General features: G+C 42.0%; 1 protein-coding gene across 3 annotated transcripts; it reads left to right on the forward strand.

Moving 5' to 3' along the window:
* Positions 1–1,158: 1,158 nt before the first annotated feature.
* Positions 1,159–20,474, forward strand: slc2a4rg (SLC2A4 regulator). 3 transcript variants are annotated; one of them, XM_053849388.1, is made up of 9 exons: positions 1,160–1,603; positions 2,390–2,625; positions 15,388–15,488; positions 15,886–16,121; positions 16,795–16,895; positions 18,001–18,274; positions 18,707–18,847; positions 19,217–19,344; positions 19,526–20,474. In XM_053849388.1, exons 1-9 carry the CDS (start codon positions 1,370–1,372, stop codon positions 19,635–19,637), a joined length of 1,563 nt encoding a protein of 520 aa, XP_053705363.1. In that variant the 5' UTR covers positions 1,160–1,369; the 3' UTR covers positions 19,638–20,474. The 3 variants fall into 3 exon arrangements, with proteins under 3 accessions (XP_053705366.1, XP_053705363.1, XP_053705365.1); XM_053849390.1 differs by lacking the exon at positions 1,160–1,603 and adding an exon at positions 2,059–2,210; XM_053849391.1 differs by lacking the exon at positions 18,707–18,847 and having other exon boundaries at positions 1,159–1,603.
* The last annotated feature ends 216 nt before the right edge of the window (positions 20,475–20,690 follow it).

Consider the following 20,690-nt stretch of genomic DNA (forward strand, 5'->3'; position numbering starts at 1 on the left):
ACATGGTTTCACCCAATCTCAGTGAGGCTCAAAACAAAAGGTGGAAGGGCAGACAATTATTAAAATATCACCATCAGATATACAAATTTGGTATTGAGCTTCAGTTGTTGCAGTGTGGTTTGAGTCTCACATCGTATGCAAGTGGGTGTTTCAGCGGAATAGAAACAATGTCGCCAGCATTCAACATCCTTAGAGTGAATAACCTTACTAAAGTATGTACCACAGTTTTGTTTTGATAGGTTGTTGCATGAGGCGCAATGAGACAATCAAGCGAAATATGACATATAGAAGTGAGGTCATGTGGGTCATTGATTTCCTCTTCTACTATGCTAAAAATGTGACCGCATAACACAATTCCTTGCAAGAAAGATTGAAAACATCACGCTGATTAAGTCATGTTGACATGAGACATCAAAATGATATTTAATTTTGTCATTTGGTCAACAAAAATATGCCATCTGACAGGATACTCCAGACATTAACTAATAATATTTTTTAAATTTTTCATCACAAGTAAAAAAAAAAAAAAAAGCCAACAACCGCATTCTTTAATTCTCCATGTCTGAATGTTGTATTCTAAGGTGTCAAAGTAAGAAGCAAGAGACAAATAATGCTGTCTATTATTGTGAGGGCATATCAATAAAACAGGGGATTCATATCTTACTATACAATTCGATATTGGTGAGAACTTAAGGCGGCACAAGGAAGATGTGAAGTGCATATAAAAAGTAAAAATGGATGAGTGATAGCAGCACACAAATTCACAAAAGAACAGCGTCAATTCTATGAAAAGTTACAATGAATCAAGATCACATTAAAGGCTGTTTTGAATATTAGACGGTGGACGGTCAATTTTGCAATAAATAAACATCATGTTTGCAGAAACTAAAGTGCGTAGCTCACACTTCGGGCCCGGGGCTGTTCCGCCTCTCGCCGGCTCCCAGTCGCCGACAGATACCGGCCGGTAAACTGCAAAACCCGCCTTCCGCTTCCATCATCCAATAGAAAGACAGTATAAATGATAGATGTTGTCACAGAAACCAATCAGAATCCGTCTTGCAGTGGAAGCGTGCCAAACTGGAATGTTTATGTACGGCGTGAGCCAATCACGGCGAGCCAGAGGGGGCGTGGCGTTCTTTTGGAGGAAAGAGGCAAAACAATCTTTTATCCTTCTGGCCGGGCGCTTTTTGGAGATCTTGGGTTTTCGGTGTCGGTGTCGGCGTCGGCGGAGGTGGAGGTGGGAAGACCGATCAGCAGCAACACCGCCGGTAGCGCATCGTGGCGACAATCCCGATCAATGTATCCAACCCCAGCAATTTGCACTAAAATCTATAGGAAGCTGGTTTTCTTTCTTTAGTCTCCTCTGAATATGGAGTCCAGATATTTTTTGGAAAAGCCGATGGTGGGAGGTGTGGATTTTAAATACCGATCGGTTCTCAGAGAGACCCGCTCGGAGAAAAGCGGTGTCCAGCCGGTGTACACAAACGGCCCGGTGCACTACAGCTTAATCATAGACGGCGGATCGACAGCTAGAAGCGAGCAGACCTCTTCTAAAGGGACCCGGCTGCCTTCGGGTGGGCGGTTATTGCACGACACGGAGAAAGTAAGTTCTGCTTCAGTTACACTCGTTTAGTTACAAAGTACTTGCGGCGTTATTACACCCTTTTTTACATGCATTCGTTGCGTTTTAACGGCTTGAACGACCCTCGCAGCGATATGATCGTGGAAATATGAAGTGCACTTTCGACATACGCAGCAACTTTTGAGGCTGAAAACTTTTCTCCACAGTTGGTTTAACACCCGAGCGTTTGAATAGTTGATGGCTCTGTGTGCAAAGTTTACCGGAAAGAGGGTCAGAGACCTCGAACTCGCAGTCAGACCCCCTCCCCCATAAGAGCAGGGTGGAGCTAGCACCGTGGGCTGAAGAGCACGACCCAACCACACTTCTGTATTCCAAACTTTAATGTTAAACTTCTGAAAGTTTGGATTCGACGTCGTCTTATACGTTTGAATTCTTATTTATTTCAGGATAACTGACGTTCTAAGTAGAGGGGCTGGCTCACATGATGCATAATGTCGACGTTAGTTTAGTAATATAACCTCATTGATTTAACATGCAAACTATCATCACTGAACATAATATCACCCATCAATATATTTTACAGTTGAGCTCAGAATTTAAATTATATTACTCGATGAGAGCTCTGCAGGTAATATACTAAGAATATTCTGGTTTATTGTTTACACACTGAAATGAGGTAATTACTTTGTAATTACATTTCATATTATTTTTATTACTTTCTCCAGTCTGCAAACAACTCTCATGTGTTTTAATGCTTCATCCAACCTAGCATTGCAAGCTACTGAAATATTTTTAATGTACTTACAGACTGGTCGAGGGGACCAAAAAGATACAGGTCCTTCTGGGATCTTGAAGAGGGCCAGTCCAACCAACTGTCCGAGCACAAATGGGCAGATACCCGGCAGCTCTACGACCTTGGACATCAGGAACCCAGAAAAGCAAGTGGAGAGAATCATCAACTTCAGGGCAACACCAGGACAAAACGTAGCACCAGCAGAGAAGCAAGCCTGCACTTCCTCCCATATCCCCGTTCCCAGAAACAGGTAGAGATTTTTTCTTTTCATTTCCCTCATCAAAGTTAAACTCGCAAAATTACGTTTATTTTTAAGTTTTAAGTTTTATTCAGCTGAAACATTTTTCTTTCAGTCTAAATGCTTGCCAAGTAAAAACAAAATGAGATTTAAAAAAAAAACAAATCTGTATCCACCACCACTCTTACAGGCAATTTATGGTTTGTTGTTCTGTTTTGCTGCTGTAGAGGCTTTTAACTTGAGTGCTCACTGTGTCTACAATGTGTCGACAATCTGGAGTGGCGTGATGTTTCCTAACCAAAATATTTCAACCCTCGCTGCAATCCGTTTACCCGACTCATGACAAGTGACAGAGCATTGTTGTCCTTTAACAAACAATTATTTTCAGTCATCTAGATTTCATTGACAGTGCAAGCAGTTCCAAACTGAACATGCTGCAAATGCGTCCAAGGACAAGCCCAGTTCAGTAGTTATGTAACCGTGGGAGACGGGGAGAGGCAGTAGGCATGGCTAAATCACTCTCCCTTATTTTACACAGCTAGGGATTACTGTCTTGTGTCATGTCTGCAGAGAAACCGGCGCTTATTGTTGCCGACATGTTCAGTCATGTAGTGTAATAACGACTTAATAGCCTAACTCTGAGTAGCTCTTTAATCGTGTATCTGTGTCGCTCCATTGATCTTTAAATAAAGGGTCAGACTAATGTCGAGTTACAGACACACAATTGTTTTTTTCCGTTGATATTACACAGCATTCTACTTTTATACACCCATCTCTGTATTATAGCTATTATTAAGACACTCTAAAACACATACATACGTAGCACACCGACATTGCTCCATTCTTGTGTGGGCGATGTTGTGATTGATACTTGTTTATGTTTGTTGGCTAGTGTGTGAATGTGTCATCATGTGTGTGTAGGTGTGGTGGATCCACATTGGTTGTACTCTGTACTCTTTAATGTCAACAAAGGCCTTCATAGCTTTCAAGTATTCAACATGAAACTGTCACTGTTTTATATTGACTTTATTTTCAAAGTCCTCCGCTTTCATTCAGAAGGGCCTCTGACGCTCAACCTTCTACACCTAGTCAGTACCTACAAAGTAGGTCACAATCTATCAGGCATGTCTGGGCAATGGAAAAAAAAGGGGCTGGACAAACACATCTGCATATTCGTACATAATTCTTGTCACAGTTGTTCCTCATCTCCTGTCTTTAATGGGTGTCTCATCGACTCTCAATGGCTGAGCCCGTTCTACTTGTCAATACTCATCAGTTCCTGATCTGGCTGCCAGATAAAGAACAAAGACCAGGTCCACTTAACAAAAAAACTGACGAGAGAAGTGGACGTTTTGTTTAGATTTTCAGAGGCATTTCTTTCTTATCTCTCCCTGTTCAGGTACGATAGTAGTTGAACATGAATAGACAACACTGAGTCAGCATAAACAAAGCGCCTAATGACAACTTGAGGAGGGGGTGGATGTTGGAAGCAGAAACGAAGCGTCACTCTTTTTAATATAATTAACGTACATGTTTCAGTTAGAGGTTTTGGGTCACGCTGGTTCGAGTACACCCCCTCCACCTCATACGCACCGGCAAGATCTGCTCCCAAAGGAGACATTACAGCCTGTTGTTGAAGGTCAGAGCCAGAGGAAAATCTACCCACCCCCATTCTGGTCTTCCATGTCGAGCCAACGTCCAGTTTCATGTCTACACAGAATAAGATGCAAAGGAGTATCCTTATTTTTCCACAGCAAAAAAGCACAGTTCATGTCGATGCTGACTTTTCTCTTCCTTCCAGACAACAGGAGGTTAAGGGTTTGCACTGACACAGGCTAAGGTGAAAGGTCACCCTCAATGAATGGAGCCATGTGTGGCAAGGGTTAAATCCAGGATGCTAGCAGGCTCAGAATCTGGGTTAGATGGTCTGTGCCATTGAAACAGATAGAAGCCTTGCACTTGACAATTGACAGTAAAAAGTTTCTGCGGCAGAGACTCAAGGGTCTCATGCTAATGGGTGGAATTCATACTGTGCGCGCGCATAAAGTGCCCTGATGAGACATTAATCATTTGCTGCTCTGGAGTGAGAAGAGAGGAAAAATCAATTTCATAAGCGAGGAGCAGAATAGGAGACACGGTGGAATGCGTTCTGCAAATGGCCTGCTCTGCTGTAAAAAAGTATCAGTGGTGGTTCCAGCACAACGTGAATTGATTAAAAATTGTAATACGTTTAATCCCATCACCCGTTTTTAGGTATAATTGGCTTGTTTATAGTAAAAGTGAGTCTTAGTCGAGAGGGGAAAACAGGCAGAGGAAATCTGTGCACTTTTGGCAGCGCTGCAGTTAAATGCTTTATCCCTTGCTCACCCACACTAATAGACACTTACATAAGACCACTGCTCTGCCTCAGCAGCATTACAGATGTCAAACTGAGTTGTACTTTCTCAATGTGTCTTTTGGACCAGCAGATCGCTCCTCTGCTTCTCTCCCACACTCGCACAGGAGAGTCCATTGCGTGCACAATGCCCTGACATGTTTGAGGCAAGAACCTTTAACTGATGAGGACTTGTGCAACTTTTGGAGCTGTGGCACAGTCGTGGGCGGTTTACTTGGCTACGCTTCAACTGCCTGGACAGACAATGTTACAGTAGTTGCGCATGATATTTACTTGCTAAATACTGCTGCCATTTTCATTCCTACTCAGCTGCTGCTATAAAAGCCTCCTGTGAAAGGTAGTCACCACAAAGCTGACTTTTACATGAAGATGAAGATGGAATACATATCAAGTGTTATTGACTGTTATCCGGCACAGCTTTTCCCAAACAATAACACAGTACTTGGGAGTCCAATGAAACATTTTGTTACATTCAACTGTCTTTTCTTTCTGGATATTTGCGTGTCATTGAGGCACCGTAGCGTGAGCGCCAAACCTCTCTTTCATTATATAACACATGCGGTAGACACCGATGGCACCGCCACTCATTACGGTACAAAACCACATCTCTACTTTCTCTGAAGTCCTTGATGGCTAGTTAATATTCACTGGTTTAAATGAAAACCATTGACGTTAATGCTGGTGACTGAAAGGGGATGAACAAGGAAGCATCCGATTAGTCTCCATTTTCTCATGAACAATGCAGTTCTGAACAAGACACCTAAAGAAATTGAACATTCACTTAAATGCTGAATCTTAGTCGCCGTTGGTCTGTTGGAAATTGAACATCTGAGGTGTGTTTTGTTTGCTTTTTGGCCTTGTGTACCATTAGCATTCACCAGAATGTGAAATGCCTTACTGGGTTTTAATATCTTTAATCTCCTGGCAATTTTTGGTCACAAACTTTTGGAGAGAAAAATAATTTCCCCCTGATGTCTGTAAATGCAGCCTTTACTGAAGCATGTAAAAAGCACCCTTGGGTAGAATACATGTTCGCTTGTTGGCTTACATTTCCTGGGTATTTAAAACTGTTCATAACTGGCCTCTAACTGGAGGTTGTGGAAGTGAGCCTGCTGAAATCTGCTGTTTGTTAAGTCATTTTGAATATAGGTGTTGGACTCATCCATTGAGGCAGAAGATTTCAGTCTGTTTGACTTCGATCTGTGACGACCCTGGTTGACCTTGCGGCTGAAACTATCTTGAGCATCCCATTTTTTTCTAAGTGTTTATAGCACAGTTAAATTTAGGACCAAACCACCATCATTACAAGGATGTTTTTGATGCAACATTTTGTGTGTTACTAAATGCAACCGTCCCTCTTCCTGTGGCTTTTCTTGCCCTCTGTACATACAATTTTCCATCCCACTTGGCCTTTCGCCCCTTATTGCTCAGCCTCAAGGCTGGCCACTGAATTGTGCTCAAATCCAGTGTATATGAAACGAAACCTCCGGAACAATGCTGAGTTTCTGTTTGCCAGGAAAGATTACAACCCACTCCCACAGCAGAGCCATTTTATTTTTTTGCCTAGAATTAAAATATTTATGTTAAAAACACATCAGCAGTTGTAAAGGATGTGGTGAAACAGGCTTAAGTGTATTCCTCAACTTAAAAAGTCATCTTCAGGGAAATGTTGGGCTTACTCATTGCCCTCCAAAACCATGAGGATTATCTCATAGTTCAAGACATTTTCACATGCTCTTAATACACAACACACTCCTCAGAAACATTGGGAGGGTGATGTAACCAAATCATACCAGCCTGATGGCAAGAAATCAAATTATATCCAGGGAAGAGGCTGACGAATTCTCAGTTGAAGTTAGAGTTCACAACACTGCTTTTTCTCTGTGTGCCACGCATCCCAACGCAAAGCGCTTGCATTTTGGCTAAACCTATTTATGGATAAAGATGATCAACAAAGTTGTGGTGATTTTGAGCATTGTGCTGTCGCAAGGAGGCCAAATTTCACAGAGCACATCTGCTGATACCTAACTTCACCTCTCACTACACTGGCTGTTGCGCAATAGACAAGAGTGATGTGCTGCTAATTCATTTAACACAAGGACATTAAGAGCGGCAAACAAACTGCTGAGATGGAGGTGATGAAGATGAGTCACAGAGTGAAAATGAGCAAATATTGCAAGCTGTTATATGCGTCACACTCCAGGTGCCACAGAAGATGCATTTGCTTTAAACAAAGGATGCCAAAATAATGTATAAACATTTAGCTAGCCCATGCTAGTAGTAGCTTCTTGTTGATCTGGAAAATGAGCAGAAACAACTTGAAAGTATGCTGCAAAGTTGGACTGAATATTTCCTGCCTGCAGAGAAGTAAAAAGTGTCTGTGCTCCATCCAGCACTAACATGCCACTGCACACAGCTTATACTGTTCATGCCTTGAGTATAGTGCGTCTCTGACCACTGCCTGAATAACCCCACAACCACTTTAGCAAGTTCCGGTTTCCTGAGAGTTCACACTTGTTTTATATCGGTGTTGTTATTTTTCTGCGGCTAGGTTCATTTCCTGTCAATACTGTCATTAGAGTACCACATTTCCCAAGATTTCTTTTTGGTGAATGTTGTGACTTTTCCACCGATTTGAACTGCTCTAATCTGGTTTTGGCATGACAGTCAGAAGCTTGTTTGTGTATGTCGACTGGTGTTTACAGGAGTGGAGAACAGAGGACATTAATAAGCAAAGAAATCTAAAAGTAAGCAAACAATACTTGGTCCTCCGCTGGCTCTCAATGTCTTCCTGTGGAATAGATCTATTATTCATTTATGCATTCTGTCTCTTAGCCCTGGGTAGCATGGACCGGAGTCAATCTCAGCGCACACATAGATAGAACATTTAGAGTCATCAAATTTGTATGTTTTTGACTTGAGTGCTCAATGAAAACCCACATGAGCACACACATTTCACACACAAACTCAGAGTAGCCTCACTCTGGATTCAAATCTGGGGCTGGCCACAGTGACATATTGGATTACCTGGGCTGTCAAATGTAACGCAGGTTAATCCTGTATAGTGTTTTTTCATGCTGAATCAAATGCAATTGCTATAATAAATAGTGCATCATAGTGAGACACGAGAATGCACCCACATGATTTCCCAGGCATTTCAGTGGCGTCTCTTGGATCATAACAGTTTTTTGCCTGCATCTTGGCCACCTATTACTCTGTAAGTGGTTCACACAGCTGTCCCTTCTTTGGATGGACACTGACCCCACCAAGGGGGGACCTTTTCTATATGACAGGTGGTTGTTACATCTTCAGACATTCGTCAGTACCAGCAAGAGAAAGTGTTCCTTTCCTAAGCTGTCCCGCTTGATTCAGCACAATCTGTTTTCTAGTGTGATAATCTGACCGAATGAAAAGTTCAGAAGTCATGGCTGCGTGTAGAGATGGGCAAGCCCGTCCATCTGCCTGTCAGTGCGGAACATGGCTGCTGATTCTACCCCTCCGGAGCTTGGCCTCCCTTGAAAAAAACCCCGCACAGTAGGGGCAGCCAGTCGCATTCTAAGTAATTCCTTTTTGTGTGTGTGTGTGTGAAACTGCCACTATTGAGGATTTCGTAGGAGGTCTAATGTTGCAGTCAGATACTGAGCAGCTGTTTAATACCCATCTGTATTACGGAGGATCAGTACTCGTCACAGCTGTCTGTGGTCCGTTATCTCCCTCTCCCCTCCAGTGTTTTCACCATGTGCTATCATCGCCTCCATTTTTCTTTTTTACTGTCACATCGCTGGCATCGCAGAGTGATGAAGGGGCCATTTTCTGCTCCTTTATTCCCTCTCGTGTCATTACCTCTTTTCCAATACCTGTAATTTAGAGCGCGTTACCGAAAAGTCCTGGGAGGGAGTTGTTTTATGAAAACACGTATTGCTGTTTTTTTTCTTCGGCTTTGTTCCGCCATATTTCTGCAATAGCTTTTACACGGTTGGACCTGTCAGTTGGGGCTGGGATTTTGGGTAATGAGGGAAAATTTGGCGCTGGAATTTATTGAACTGATGAAGCAAAAACCTTTCCTTTTTTTTTTAGAAAAGCTGCACCATGTGTTAGTTTTTTACTGGAAAACTATGTCCATGTTTAGAAAAATAACTACAAATCGGATGAACCGATTTCAATCAAATTGTTAGAAAATGTTGACAATGGGACAAAGAATTTATTACCACAGATTACCATCAAAGTCTCACATCTTTTCAATATGTCTCCACTACAGCTACAGCATGAGCTCTGCGTAAGCAAGTTCTAGAAATCTTCTGGTGCTGTCCACATCAGCTTATTTGAATATTAATGATATCAGTGATATTTTAAATGCTAAAAAGGTAATTATGTAGATAAAATATCTTAATGGTGGGTGAAAATGAGAATCTGTGCGCGCTCTGGTGAGCAAATGTGTAGTCTCTTCATCTGGTAAACATTATTGAAAAACAAAATCTTATTCAGAGAGCTGAAAAAAGAAATATATAAATCCCAGCCTATTAAACACCCTGCACACTCCTACTCTAAAAGGAAAATCCATTTGAAACGCCGCTGCACTTGATCTCATTCTTCTTATTTTAACATAGTGCATGAAGTTCAGTGAACAAAAGAAACATTTGATTTTAAATGTGCTCCACAACAATGTGCGGGGGTGTTAGGTTTAGGTTAACTACAGCAGCCAAAATACTTTTCAAATGACTGCATATAACGGGTGTATAGATATTCATTTTTCTGGAACTATCTGCAGCTTCCCTAATCCACTGAAGAAAAATGTGTTTACTTGGCTCCGCATCTGCTTTTAGTCCTGCATATCTTGGCGGGAGGAGTCCAAGAAAATCCACTAACCACCACTTTCCCTTTTTCATGCCGTCTTCCCTTCTGAGCTGCATCTCCTAGGCTTGCTATTTCAAGCAAATAATCAGTTTGTTCTACTGTCTGAAAACGATGCTGTTGGTATTTGGATTTATGGAAATAAGTAGTGCACAGTTGGTGGAGGACAGTATTAATTTGCGAAAAGCAGGAAACCACCAAAGGACTGATTTTATTTGTACAGACAAAATGGCAAAAACCCGAGAGGAGACGTGGAAAGGAAGTAAAAGTTTGAATAACGCAGATAGGAAAATGGGCAAGGAGAGTGGGAAACATTTTTTCTTTCTTATAACATTGGAGGTCTTGTTTTCTCTAAAATGTGAAGGGGAGTGAGACACATTTAATCTGCGCAGGATCTCTCTCTGTGCATGATTTGATTCAGTTACACTCCACAACAGGCACAGCAGATAACGTTGGGATTTGATAGGGGAAACCCTCTGTGGTTTAGTAGCTTGGGGACAAACAGTAGATATAGTGTTTTGGCAGTGGTAGGTCTGTGACAGCAATAATGAAGAAGAAGCTGTTCTACTAGGGGACCCGTCTCAGGCATATTACATCAGCTCATAACTACAAGTGATTTATTGTGGAAACATTTCCATGATTCTTAAAAGTCTTATTCATTTCCCACACTAGTACTTCATGGTGTGATGTTAAAGTGGTACCTCTCAGATAACACCCGAAGGAAATTTGACTGAATGTTGCGGTAAATACGACCAACTTTGGCGCGTCAGAACAGAAGCTTGTGCGTCGTGCTATTCTACCAAAAACACCAGTGTAGAAACAGACAGTGTGGACGGTTGAAGAGGTTGAGACAACAACACGCTTGAACTATCAACTTCCACCACTAATCTTTGAGACAGAATTATTGCTAAATAAACAACTACGCTCCTCATTTGGATGTTAAGTAAAACAGACATAGCCAGACACTGTAAGCTAACAGACCAAAGTGAGTAACAGTGAGTTGAGTTGAGTAGTCTGGCCACACACGTGACATCAGTTGTAGATAGTTAAGATAAGTCTCATCTGATTAAAGAATTGGGTTGCTTTCATAGCACTGCGCGCTTGTATGAATCATAAACAGGTGTTACATTAAACTCAATACTACAGTCCCTTGTTGATCTGTTTAGCCGGAGAGACACGGGGAGCCAGAGGTAATCATGTCTTTAGCTCGGTCTCTCTCCTCCATTATTGTGATTTAAACAGCCATTTGTTGTTTTGGTCAGCCCTAAAGCTACAAATTGCATTGGTTAGAAAGAGAGAGAGTGAGAGAAAGGCTTCTTATTCAGAGTCTGAATGGCCATTATTGTCACAAGCCACCAAAAAGAGGCACGACTCCTGCTGACAACAGACTCTCCAGGGGGCTCAGGGCCTGGGATCTTGCATAACCTAGAGGATGTCTGCGTAGTCTTCAGTCATACATCACTAGTACCGATGCACTTCTACCATCAGACATTGTCACTTCAATAATATTATCAGTCTTTGTCACGTGTTAAACGTCTTTGTACTGTATATTTTAATGTGCAGAGGTGAAAACATATGGAACGCTATGGTTTGCTGCGCACACAAAACAAGAGGGCTGACAATGAGTGAGCTATGATTAGGGGCTGCTGTGGTTTGGTCAGCTGTCGGCAGAGAGAAAACAATCGACACTCCAGGCTGTTTTTACCTTTTCTCATAACCTGTACACAAGCTTGACTGCCGGTTCTTTGCACTCTTTTTCTACGTGCATATTTCCTAATTTATTTGTTTTAATTTTTCTCTTTGAAAGTGACGCCACTGAAGACGGACTTTTCTGGAATAGTAGATACAGAAAAGGGAACATGCCGAAATGCTGAAGAAATGAGTGTTAAAACACAAAAGACTTGCTTGTTACTACTCTCCGGTCAAACTGAAAACAAAGCAGCATTCAACACCAAACTACTCTGTGGTGCACTTTCTCATAACATTCTGAAATTGTCGCCCAGGGCTTTTGAAATCTTCTCTTATCGCCTTCCAAACATTGATTTCTTCCAAACACATTCTGTTTTCAAGCATGTTTTTAAGGCAACAAAACCTGTTTTTAAAACATAAATAGTAGTTCAGTTGTTCAGGTTTGGGTGCTAGATCAGATTCACTGCCATGGATGAAATGATGGGGGTGGATTTTTGGGGGGTGCTGTTGTTGGGTTAAATATAGATTGAAAGCCTTCTCCCCAACAACAGCAGAAAGCGCTTCGTATTCCGGGGTGCCAAACAGCAGCAGGGCGACAGTGGAGAGCCATCTACATTATCAGAGATCTTGTTGAGAGTAATAAACTGGTGTGTCTAATTCATGCTGGGAACAGTGACAATGTCAATTATCAATGCTTTTTTAAAACTGCTGCTAATGTTCCTCGGCTCTGCTGCTTGAGTTCGTTGCTGCTGCTTGTGCTCTGCTTGTCAAAACAACTCTCTCTTCCCTTTTGAGCGTGCGCCTCGGCTGACTTGTTACCTAAACTGACCCATGTGTTGCAGCACTGGCAGGGGGAAGGAAATTTGGCCCAGTCAAGGCCAGCACATTTAAAGGGGGAGCCTTCCTGTGTGTGTTGCGGTTGACAGAACAGGCTTACTCATGCAAAGGCATGTGAATATAACACTGCGTTGTACAGTACAATAAGACGTTCAAGTTTTGCCTGTACATTTAAAGCAACAGCATCTCTAAACACAGCACAATTATTCTTGGCAACACATACACATGCACAAATCAGGAAGGTGCTCTCATGATCCTGTTCCAGTTTTAAATACTGTGTGGATGCTTATTTTTGAATTAGGTCATCCACATGATTTGTTGTCATATGACAGACAAATTGTCTTTCATTCTATAAGCCAACTTTGGTACGCTGAGGTGTTGTGTAAACATCCAAATTTGGCACAGTGAAAACACCCCATTCTGTAAATAAACACACAGGTCTAAATTGAATCTTAGCTCTCTGCACGTCCATGAATAAATGGCTTCAGAAATAATAGCTGTTGTGCAGTTCAGCTCCGACGAGTGCGATGGCATGTAACAACCGCGCTTACTGTTTTACTTTTATGATGGAATGAATGAAGTCGGCCATCTGCTCTGAACTGATAGCGAGATTATCACACAACGCCTGAGTCTGTTGTGCTGTACTGCAGAACATCCTGTACGTTTAATAACAAGCGTATAAAACTGTGTGAGCAAACTCAATACCATCAGTCATCATCGTCTTCCTCCAAATCAATAAATAATAACAACAAAATTGAAGAGCATTACCATGAGCAGTCTGATTTACAAATAAAATACTATCCCACGGGGCAGAAAAATATGTTGGATGAACGCACTAGGTCATCAAAGTGCAGGATGAACAGGCTTGTTGTCCGAGTGTGTAATTTAGCACCACATTGACAACTTCACCGACTTCAGTAGAGCTCACTTTTGAGTATTACGGTTATGATCTTGCAGCACGAAACTAAATTGAACCCATAACTCCAGCTGGGGTGCAAGAAAATATCATGATGCTTGACGGCATGATACTGAATAGATATTGAAAGTAAATATTGATATTAAATAAATAAATATTTGGAGTTGTTTGTGTCCTTTAGATGCATTAAGCTTCCGGCAAAGGTAAAGTCAATGCAGCTTGGGTGAGAACGCCACCGTCAGCAAGGCTGCTACAGTGGTTGAATCTGAGAGCTTTCTAGCTGAGACGGAGTTCATTACCAAAACATTTTAATGCACATAATGTGGTATTTGCAAAGGTGCTATATTGCAAATGATTTATCTTCTCCTCACTCCTGTATCAGGACATAAATCGTGTCATCACATTCCTGTCAAGCCACAGACTAGATCTTTCTTTCTTCTATAAGAAGGCCACAATGTCAGGGTTCTCTCTAGCATTTTAACATTTATATACTCCACATATATACACATTTATATACTCCACATATACACACACACACACACACACACATATATGTATATATACTCCACTTTTTAAATTCACAACTACCAACTTTTTCTTCACTGTGTTTGCTCAAAAATTGACAACACGTCCATGTTCTTTATCCAATTCGGGCAACCACACAGCAGTGTTCTTAGGAAAGAAGTAGACAAATCCGAAGTGCGTCCCAGGCCGCTGCCGAAAACAAGGCTAATGACTGAAACAGGACGCGGCTAATCAACTTATCTCTGTAGCTCTCCTCTCCACTGTGTTTATGATTGTGTGTTTGTGTGAGGCGCTCTCTCCCTCTGGGGATGTCTTGCTCTGCGTTATGGGTTTTTATAATTTGCATAGTGATTCACTCTGGTTTTGTTGGGTCGCTCTAATTACACACGACCGTACAACTTCACCACAGCTATGTACACACATCATTTTAAGGCTCCCATTGTAGTGTGCAGGGGGAGAAACTAGTTCAGCTGGGGCGAGTGTTACCACTGAGCACTCTTGACAGAGATTCTTTCATAACTTTTGCATTCCTCTCTTTTATTTGCTCCCAGTCCAACTCCTGCGTGGGAGTCGAGCCACTTTTTGAACTTTTCTATACCCAGAAAATACTTTTAAAAGACTTGTTTCTTGTGTTGGTGCCAGCTGATGGAGCTCATGGCTGGCAGTTTATCCCTCTGTACATTCAAAGATAGAATTATTAGAGTGTGGAGAGCCTCAAAGAGAGCCTCAGCCAGAGCTTGGGGTTTGGCTAAGAGAAGCTTCAAACCAGTTTACTCTGGTTGTGAAGCGAAGTTTAGAGGGCGGGACGGACCTCTTAAAGCTGCAGAGCATGTTTTATCTGTGTGTCTATTTGTGTGTCAGTGTGTTTCTGTGTTAATGTGTGTGCTTGAAGATTGAATTAAGCTGCACACACAGGTGAATAAAGTCAGCTAAAGTTGGTTTTTCATGCTGACTCATCAAAAAGAAATTGACTTAGGAGTGAACAACTTTAAGTCAAATATACCTACCAAGTTTACTTTTATGTTAGCACTCTCAATTTGACTATATAATTTTCTTTTTTCTTCTTCATCTTTAACCCTTAATTCTAAAATTTGCACTGTCGCACTACGGGCAAGGGACTGAGATTTAAATCCTAGTCCAAGTCACATGCTGAAGATCTCGATCAGACTCTGTATCAAATATATGTGGCTAATATCAGCATATGTGTAGTTAACATGAAAAATAGATAAAACTTCAGCTTCTCCTTGATGCACACGTCTTTTCCAGATTATTTATGGATCAACTCAACTTGAAAAAAAACCAAAAAACATCTGAATGCCATATCACACTGTACTGAGGGTGTTGTTATTGTTTAACCTGAAGCCAAATACCAGTATTTAAAACTCACAGGCCACGCCCACTGAAGTGTTTTTGGACATCATTCAAGACATTAATAAGCTGCTACACCAGGTGGCTGGCTGACTCGATAATAGTCTCACTATAAAGAGCAGCTGCAAGTTTATAACAAGTCATTTTACACTGACAATAAGCACATTGTTAACAGTTTTGCTTGTGTTTGCAGAAAGCCCTCAGGTCACGCTGATAAGGAGGTGATGGCCGCCACTGTGCTGACATCGCTCTCCACATCCCCACTGGTGCTGTGCCCATCCTCTGTACCCACAGGTAACACAACCAAAACAACATACCGCGCATAAAAAAAAAACGTGTGGCGTGAGGCTGCCATCTTCATTCCAGACGTTCAAAGTCCTCTAAGCTTTTTATATGCAGCGTCAGCAGAAGATAAACATCTTACTCACCACGGGAAGCACCATGTAGTTAATAGTTGATAGATGGTCAATCCTCATTTGTATATTCAGTTTACAGGGCTGAAAAAAAGGGTCATGGTGGAGAGATAATTTAAAATACATTTGTGCTTTACATTTACTTCAAGTTCTAATTAAAACAGACTCACAAGCGATCCTCAAATAAATAACGCTGTTAACTATCCAAAGTTTATTTTTCTCAACTTATTTTATGCTGAAAAATACTTTTTGGCACATGGATGTGATTCTCTCCGCAGTGCCAGAACCCTCCAGCAGGGTGTGGAAGGAGGCACTGTCTGCCAGCTACAGCAGCTCCACCAGTGGCAACTGGAGCTGGGATGCCAGTGACCAATCGGTGCCCTCCACACCGTCCCCGCCTCTCCTGAACGACACCAATAAGAGCTTCTTGGTGTCGCAGGGTGATGATGTCAGCGAGGACGTAACTGAGAACACACACTTCATGTTCGAGGATCCCATACCACGCAAAAGAAAGGTGAGAATTGCCACGTGATGAGTTCAGGTGAATGTGGGAATGGAAGCGATTAGCACCTGCGTGGAGCGTTGGAAGTTTCAAAAGCAAACCCACTGTGTTTTAAGATCATTACTTGATGCCACAGAAGAAGAAACCCTGAGTTCATTTGGGGTCACAGACCTCCCAAACAAGAACCAGCTCACCAGACAGCTCTGCTTATTGTTAATTAAGCAGCTGAAGGCAACACCTGGGGTTTCAAATGAGCAGCATTCCCTTTAACTTGTGTGGGAGGTTGAGCCTGCTGTGGGATGAAGTGAGAGACCGTGACTCAGTCCCGGCAGGGATCTGTGTCGTGGGGAGAGATTTGTGGTGATCAGTGTTAGAACTACTCTCCCTGACATGCTTGACAGAAGGTGACCACACCCACTTTGGTGGAGATGCAAGTCCATGCCTGTCAGTGATTCAAGTCGACGTTCAGCAGCAGTAAGAATGGCTTAAATCAAAGCACACGGCTGCTTTGTGGGATATCAGGTTTTATCTGAGCGTTTTACCCTTCGCTGTTCTGATCCCTTCGCAAGTTTGTCCTCGACTTTATTCACACAACTCATAATCTGGCAGCTACTGAGAACCAATCCATAAAAAACATGGTGGTTTAAAAGCTACTTTAAAGTCTAACAAGTTTTCTCTCCATCAGAACTCCATGAAGGTGATGTTCAAGTGCTTGTGGAAGAACTGTGAAAAGGTGCTGAGCACCTCCTCAGGAATCCAGCGACACATCCGCACCGTCCACCTCGGGTCAGCTGCCATCTTGTTGTACTTATCTAAATGCCCCCTGTCCCTCCCAAAAAACCCTGGCTCAATCATGTGTTAGTTTGTCATTTTACTTTTCATATGTAATCTTGTATTATTTTAAGTTGCTGCGAAGTTGACCTACTTGTTTTCCATATCAAACAAGTTTCTATTTCTGAACTTCAGTTGACCTCAATATTGAGCTAACACGAGTGTGGAGAGGCACATTCGACGTGTTTGTTTAAGCAAAGTGCACAAAGCTCCGTCGTCATTTTCACTCACCCGCCCAGGAGTCTTCAGGGTGTTCTACACCAACAGTTACATTCGAGTTCTGACGAGGAACATCCGCCGTTTTACGATGATGTTTGAAGAAAAAACGTTGATGAAAAGCGAACACGCACGTGTACTGCCACCTGGTGTTGAAACCATGTAATTACACCATGTAGTGCTTCGGGTACATTTGTCGTCATGTCACTCAGAAGTGTTTTTTTGCTTGTTAATTTTAAGTCGGTGTTCTAAATGAACATTATTGCTACATTTTTTTTGCATTCGCTTTTTTTCTATTATTGAAAAAACTGTACGTTTTTAATCCGCTTTTTAAAATGTATATATGTGGAGGCACCAAAGGTGAAAATGACGACAATCATTTTTTATTTTTTTCAAATAAATATAAATATTAAATATTTTCAAACAAAACATCAAATACTTGTTACATATGAAACACTACACTTGAATGTTATGTCCCATTGTTTCATCTCTGTAAGTGTTCAAACTAAATGCTAAGACTAAATATTAAATGTAAATCTTAAATCTCAGTTTTAAGGATTTAGAAGCCCCTTTCCTCCAAGTGGAGATTTTGACGCCTCCTTCTGCTCCTCAGCTCATTGAGTTTTAACACTTACAGAGGTGTAACAATGGGACATAGCTTTAAGTGTAATGTCTCAAATGTAACAAATCTGTGAAAATATTGCCAAAGATTTCTGCTAAATCTGGGGGAAAAAAACATTAATTTTTACATCTGGTGCCCCAGATATATGCCAGTCATTACCTCTGCATGTGTAATTTAAGAAATGTTTTCAGCTGTGTTTATTAAGATAATTCTCTCGCTCAGGCGTAACAGCGACTCGGACTACAGCGATGGCGAGGAGGACTTCTACTACTCTGAGATTGAGGTCAACATGGACAGCCTGTCTGACGGTCTGTCCAACCTGGCCCCCACGTCCCCAACCACGTGTGGTCCGTCTCCCATCTTCCCTCCTCCGCTGACCGACATCCCTCACTCCGAAAACATCAGCATGAACGGACTGCAGAGCCACGCGCCGACGCTGCTCAGCCAGTCGGCTCCCTCGACGCTCTGCCACATCCGCACTGACCACGCCTACCAGGTGCTGCACGGTTCAGACTTTTTTTTTTCTTTAACCGTCAAATCTGTTTAGTTCAAACTATTTTCAAGGAAGCGCACCTGCACTCCTTCCCCTCATCGTTCGCCTGACAGGATCAATTGTTCTTCACATGTTTGCCCTGAGAGGCATTCACTGCAAAAACGGGCCGTGAAATCTTCCAAATTGTGGTTCCAAATTTTCAAGTGATGAAGTGCTGGAATGCGTTTCTGAACTTTGCCTTTATGGCGTTAAAAGGAAGTGCCAACTGTCCCTCGGTGTCAAAGAAATCTGAAATATTTTCATGTCTGTCGTCAATAATTCAGCTCTTACTAATCGGTTTTTCATTTTCTCTTTCCTAATTTCATTCTACCTGTCCCCGCCGCCCATGTTTTCCCCTCGTCCCTGACTCATGTGGGGTCCTTGTCCTTGCTCCAGGCCACTGCTCCAGTGAGCATCAACATGGGTCCGGAGCTAACTGAGTTAGCCAGTGGTAATGAGGCCAGGCCTGGAATTGGGACAGGAAATGGCATCAGTGTGTCATGGCAGTCGCCTCCTGTCATTTTCAAAGGCGTCTCGGTGAGTGAGGCTCTGTTTCATTGCTTTACTTTTTTTTTTTTAAAGTATCTTCCTTCCTGTCTCTGCTTCGCTCTACTCTTTTAACCCAGAAACCACTCCTGTTTAAAGCGAGACTCGACTTTAAAGACTAGACTTGGCCAAATGCTGGGGGCTCCAAGTATTAGACGTTAAAAAGCAATTCATAACCCTGTGATAAAACATGGAGACAGACCTGAAGACTAGATGGATTAACTGATCATTGAAATCACCTGGTTCTAATGATGGTGTCTGGATCAGGAGACCAAACTTGAAAGTAGATCAAATGACTTTTTGTATGAGCATTAAAAAAAAGATCAGAGCATTGATGGAACTAAATGATCTTGTCTCCAGGGACCGGTCACTCACGTGCGCACAGTCAGTTTCGGAGAGAAGCGCCAGCCGGTGGTCAGCACAAATGCCACAGTCACCAAGAACCATCCCTCGAACGTGTCGGCAGCTAAAGCAACACCAGGAAACAGGTACGGTTTTAAGGAGTGATGCCCAATAGTTATATAATTACAGTGTTGATGTCATACATTTAAAATGTATGGTTCGGTGACTTCCGATACTGACCGCATGATGACGCCTTGGTCTTTTAAAAAAACGAGGTTGCTTGATAAAGAAGAGTTGTGTTTACATCTGTCCTGCCTGGTCACCCAGGAAACCTCGCGGCGAGGCTAAGAAGTGCCGGAAGGTGTACGGCATGGAGAAGCGAGACATGTGGTGCACTGCCTGCCGATGGAAAAAGGCCTGCCAGAGATTCACCGACTAACAAGTCAGTCCGATGAGAGCTGAGCTTCAGTGCTTTTTTTTTTGTTTGTTTTTTTTCCCTCCCAGAGGTTTGCCTTCTCCCTTTTTTTTATTTTTTTTGTTCCCAGTCACAGAGAAAATGACAAGAAGACAATGACCGACAACATTTTCTGTTGAGGAAAAAGCCTTTTAACGGGAGCCCTTTTTTTAAAAAAACAAAAAGTCACTTTTGTACAACCTCAGACTGCGGATAAGCTTTTCAAGTCTGTTTCATGGGATGGATTCTTTTTACCGTCCCGTAGCTTCTCTCACCACCTAACATCACCGTATCCAGCAGCCTTAATCTTCACCTCGTCCAGTGGTACAAGCGCCCCCCTGTGATCGTCACATGAAATACATCTTCCCTCTCTTCTTTCTCTGCTTAACCTGTAGATATTTGCACCTTCAAGAAATAAGCCAACCTTCTGGATATCACTTTAAGCGTATACCCGAGAGAGTGGACATCTATTTCTTTGTTTTGTTTTTAAAATCGGCATGAACGTGCCGCAGCAGCTCACAGTTGCACCGTGCAATCGGCAAGATTACAGAATTTAATGTTGTCTTTCTTGCTTTGACATTGTCTTTGAGGTGGAGTCGAGGCGAAGGGCTCTTGTCTTGACAGCTGATCTCCAAAATTACTCTGACTCCGATGTGGTCAGTCATTAGCTCAACAATCACTTCCTGGTTGTGAATCAGGATTATTTTTAAAATGTAATTTTCACTCAGTTTGTCTTAAAAAAAAAAAAAAAAATCATATTTTGGAAAAGAAAGGTGAGAATCAAATCCAGTCGGAAAACTTTTTTTTTTTTTTTTTAAATTACATCCAATCTTTAGATAAACTAGTTTTAGATCTTTTAGCTGGATAGTGTAGAATCTGTTTTCTTCTTAAACGGCCACGTTTTTCCAAGTTTGACTGAAGTAAAAAATCTTTTTCCTAAAGCGTCTACCTTCTCAACGTTTTTTTAGCGACAACGCAACACCCCACCATTCCTGACTTAGCAACCTGCCAGATTGATGTCTATTTTAAAAGCGTTTT

This window comes from Synchiropus splendidus, chromosome 18 (assembly GCF_027744825.2).
Source record: "Synchiropus splendidus isolate RoL2022-P1 chromosome 18, RoL_Sspl_1.0, whole genome shotgun sequence".
Lineage (NCBI taxonomy): Eukaryota > Metazoa > Chordata > Actinopteri > Syngnathiformes > Callionymidae > Synchiropus > Synchiropus splendidus.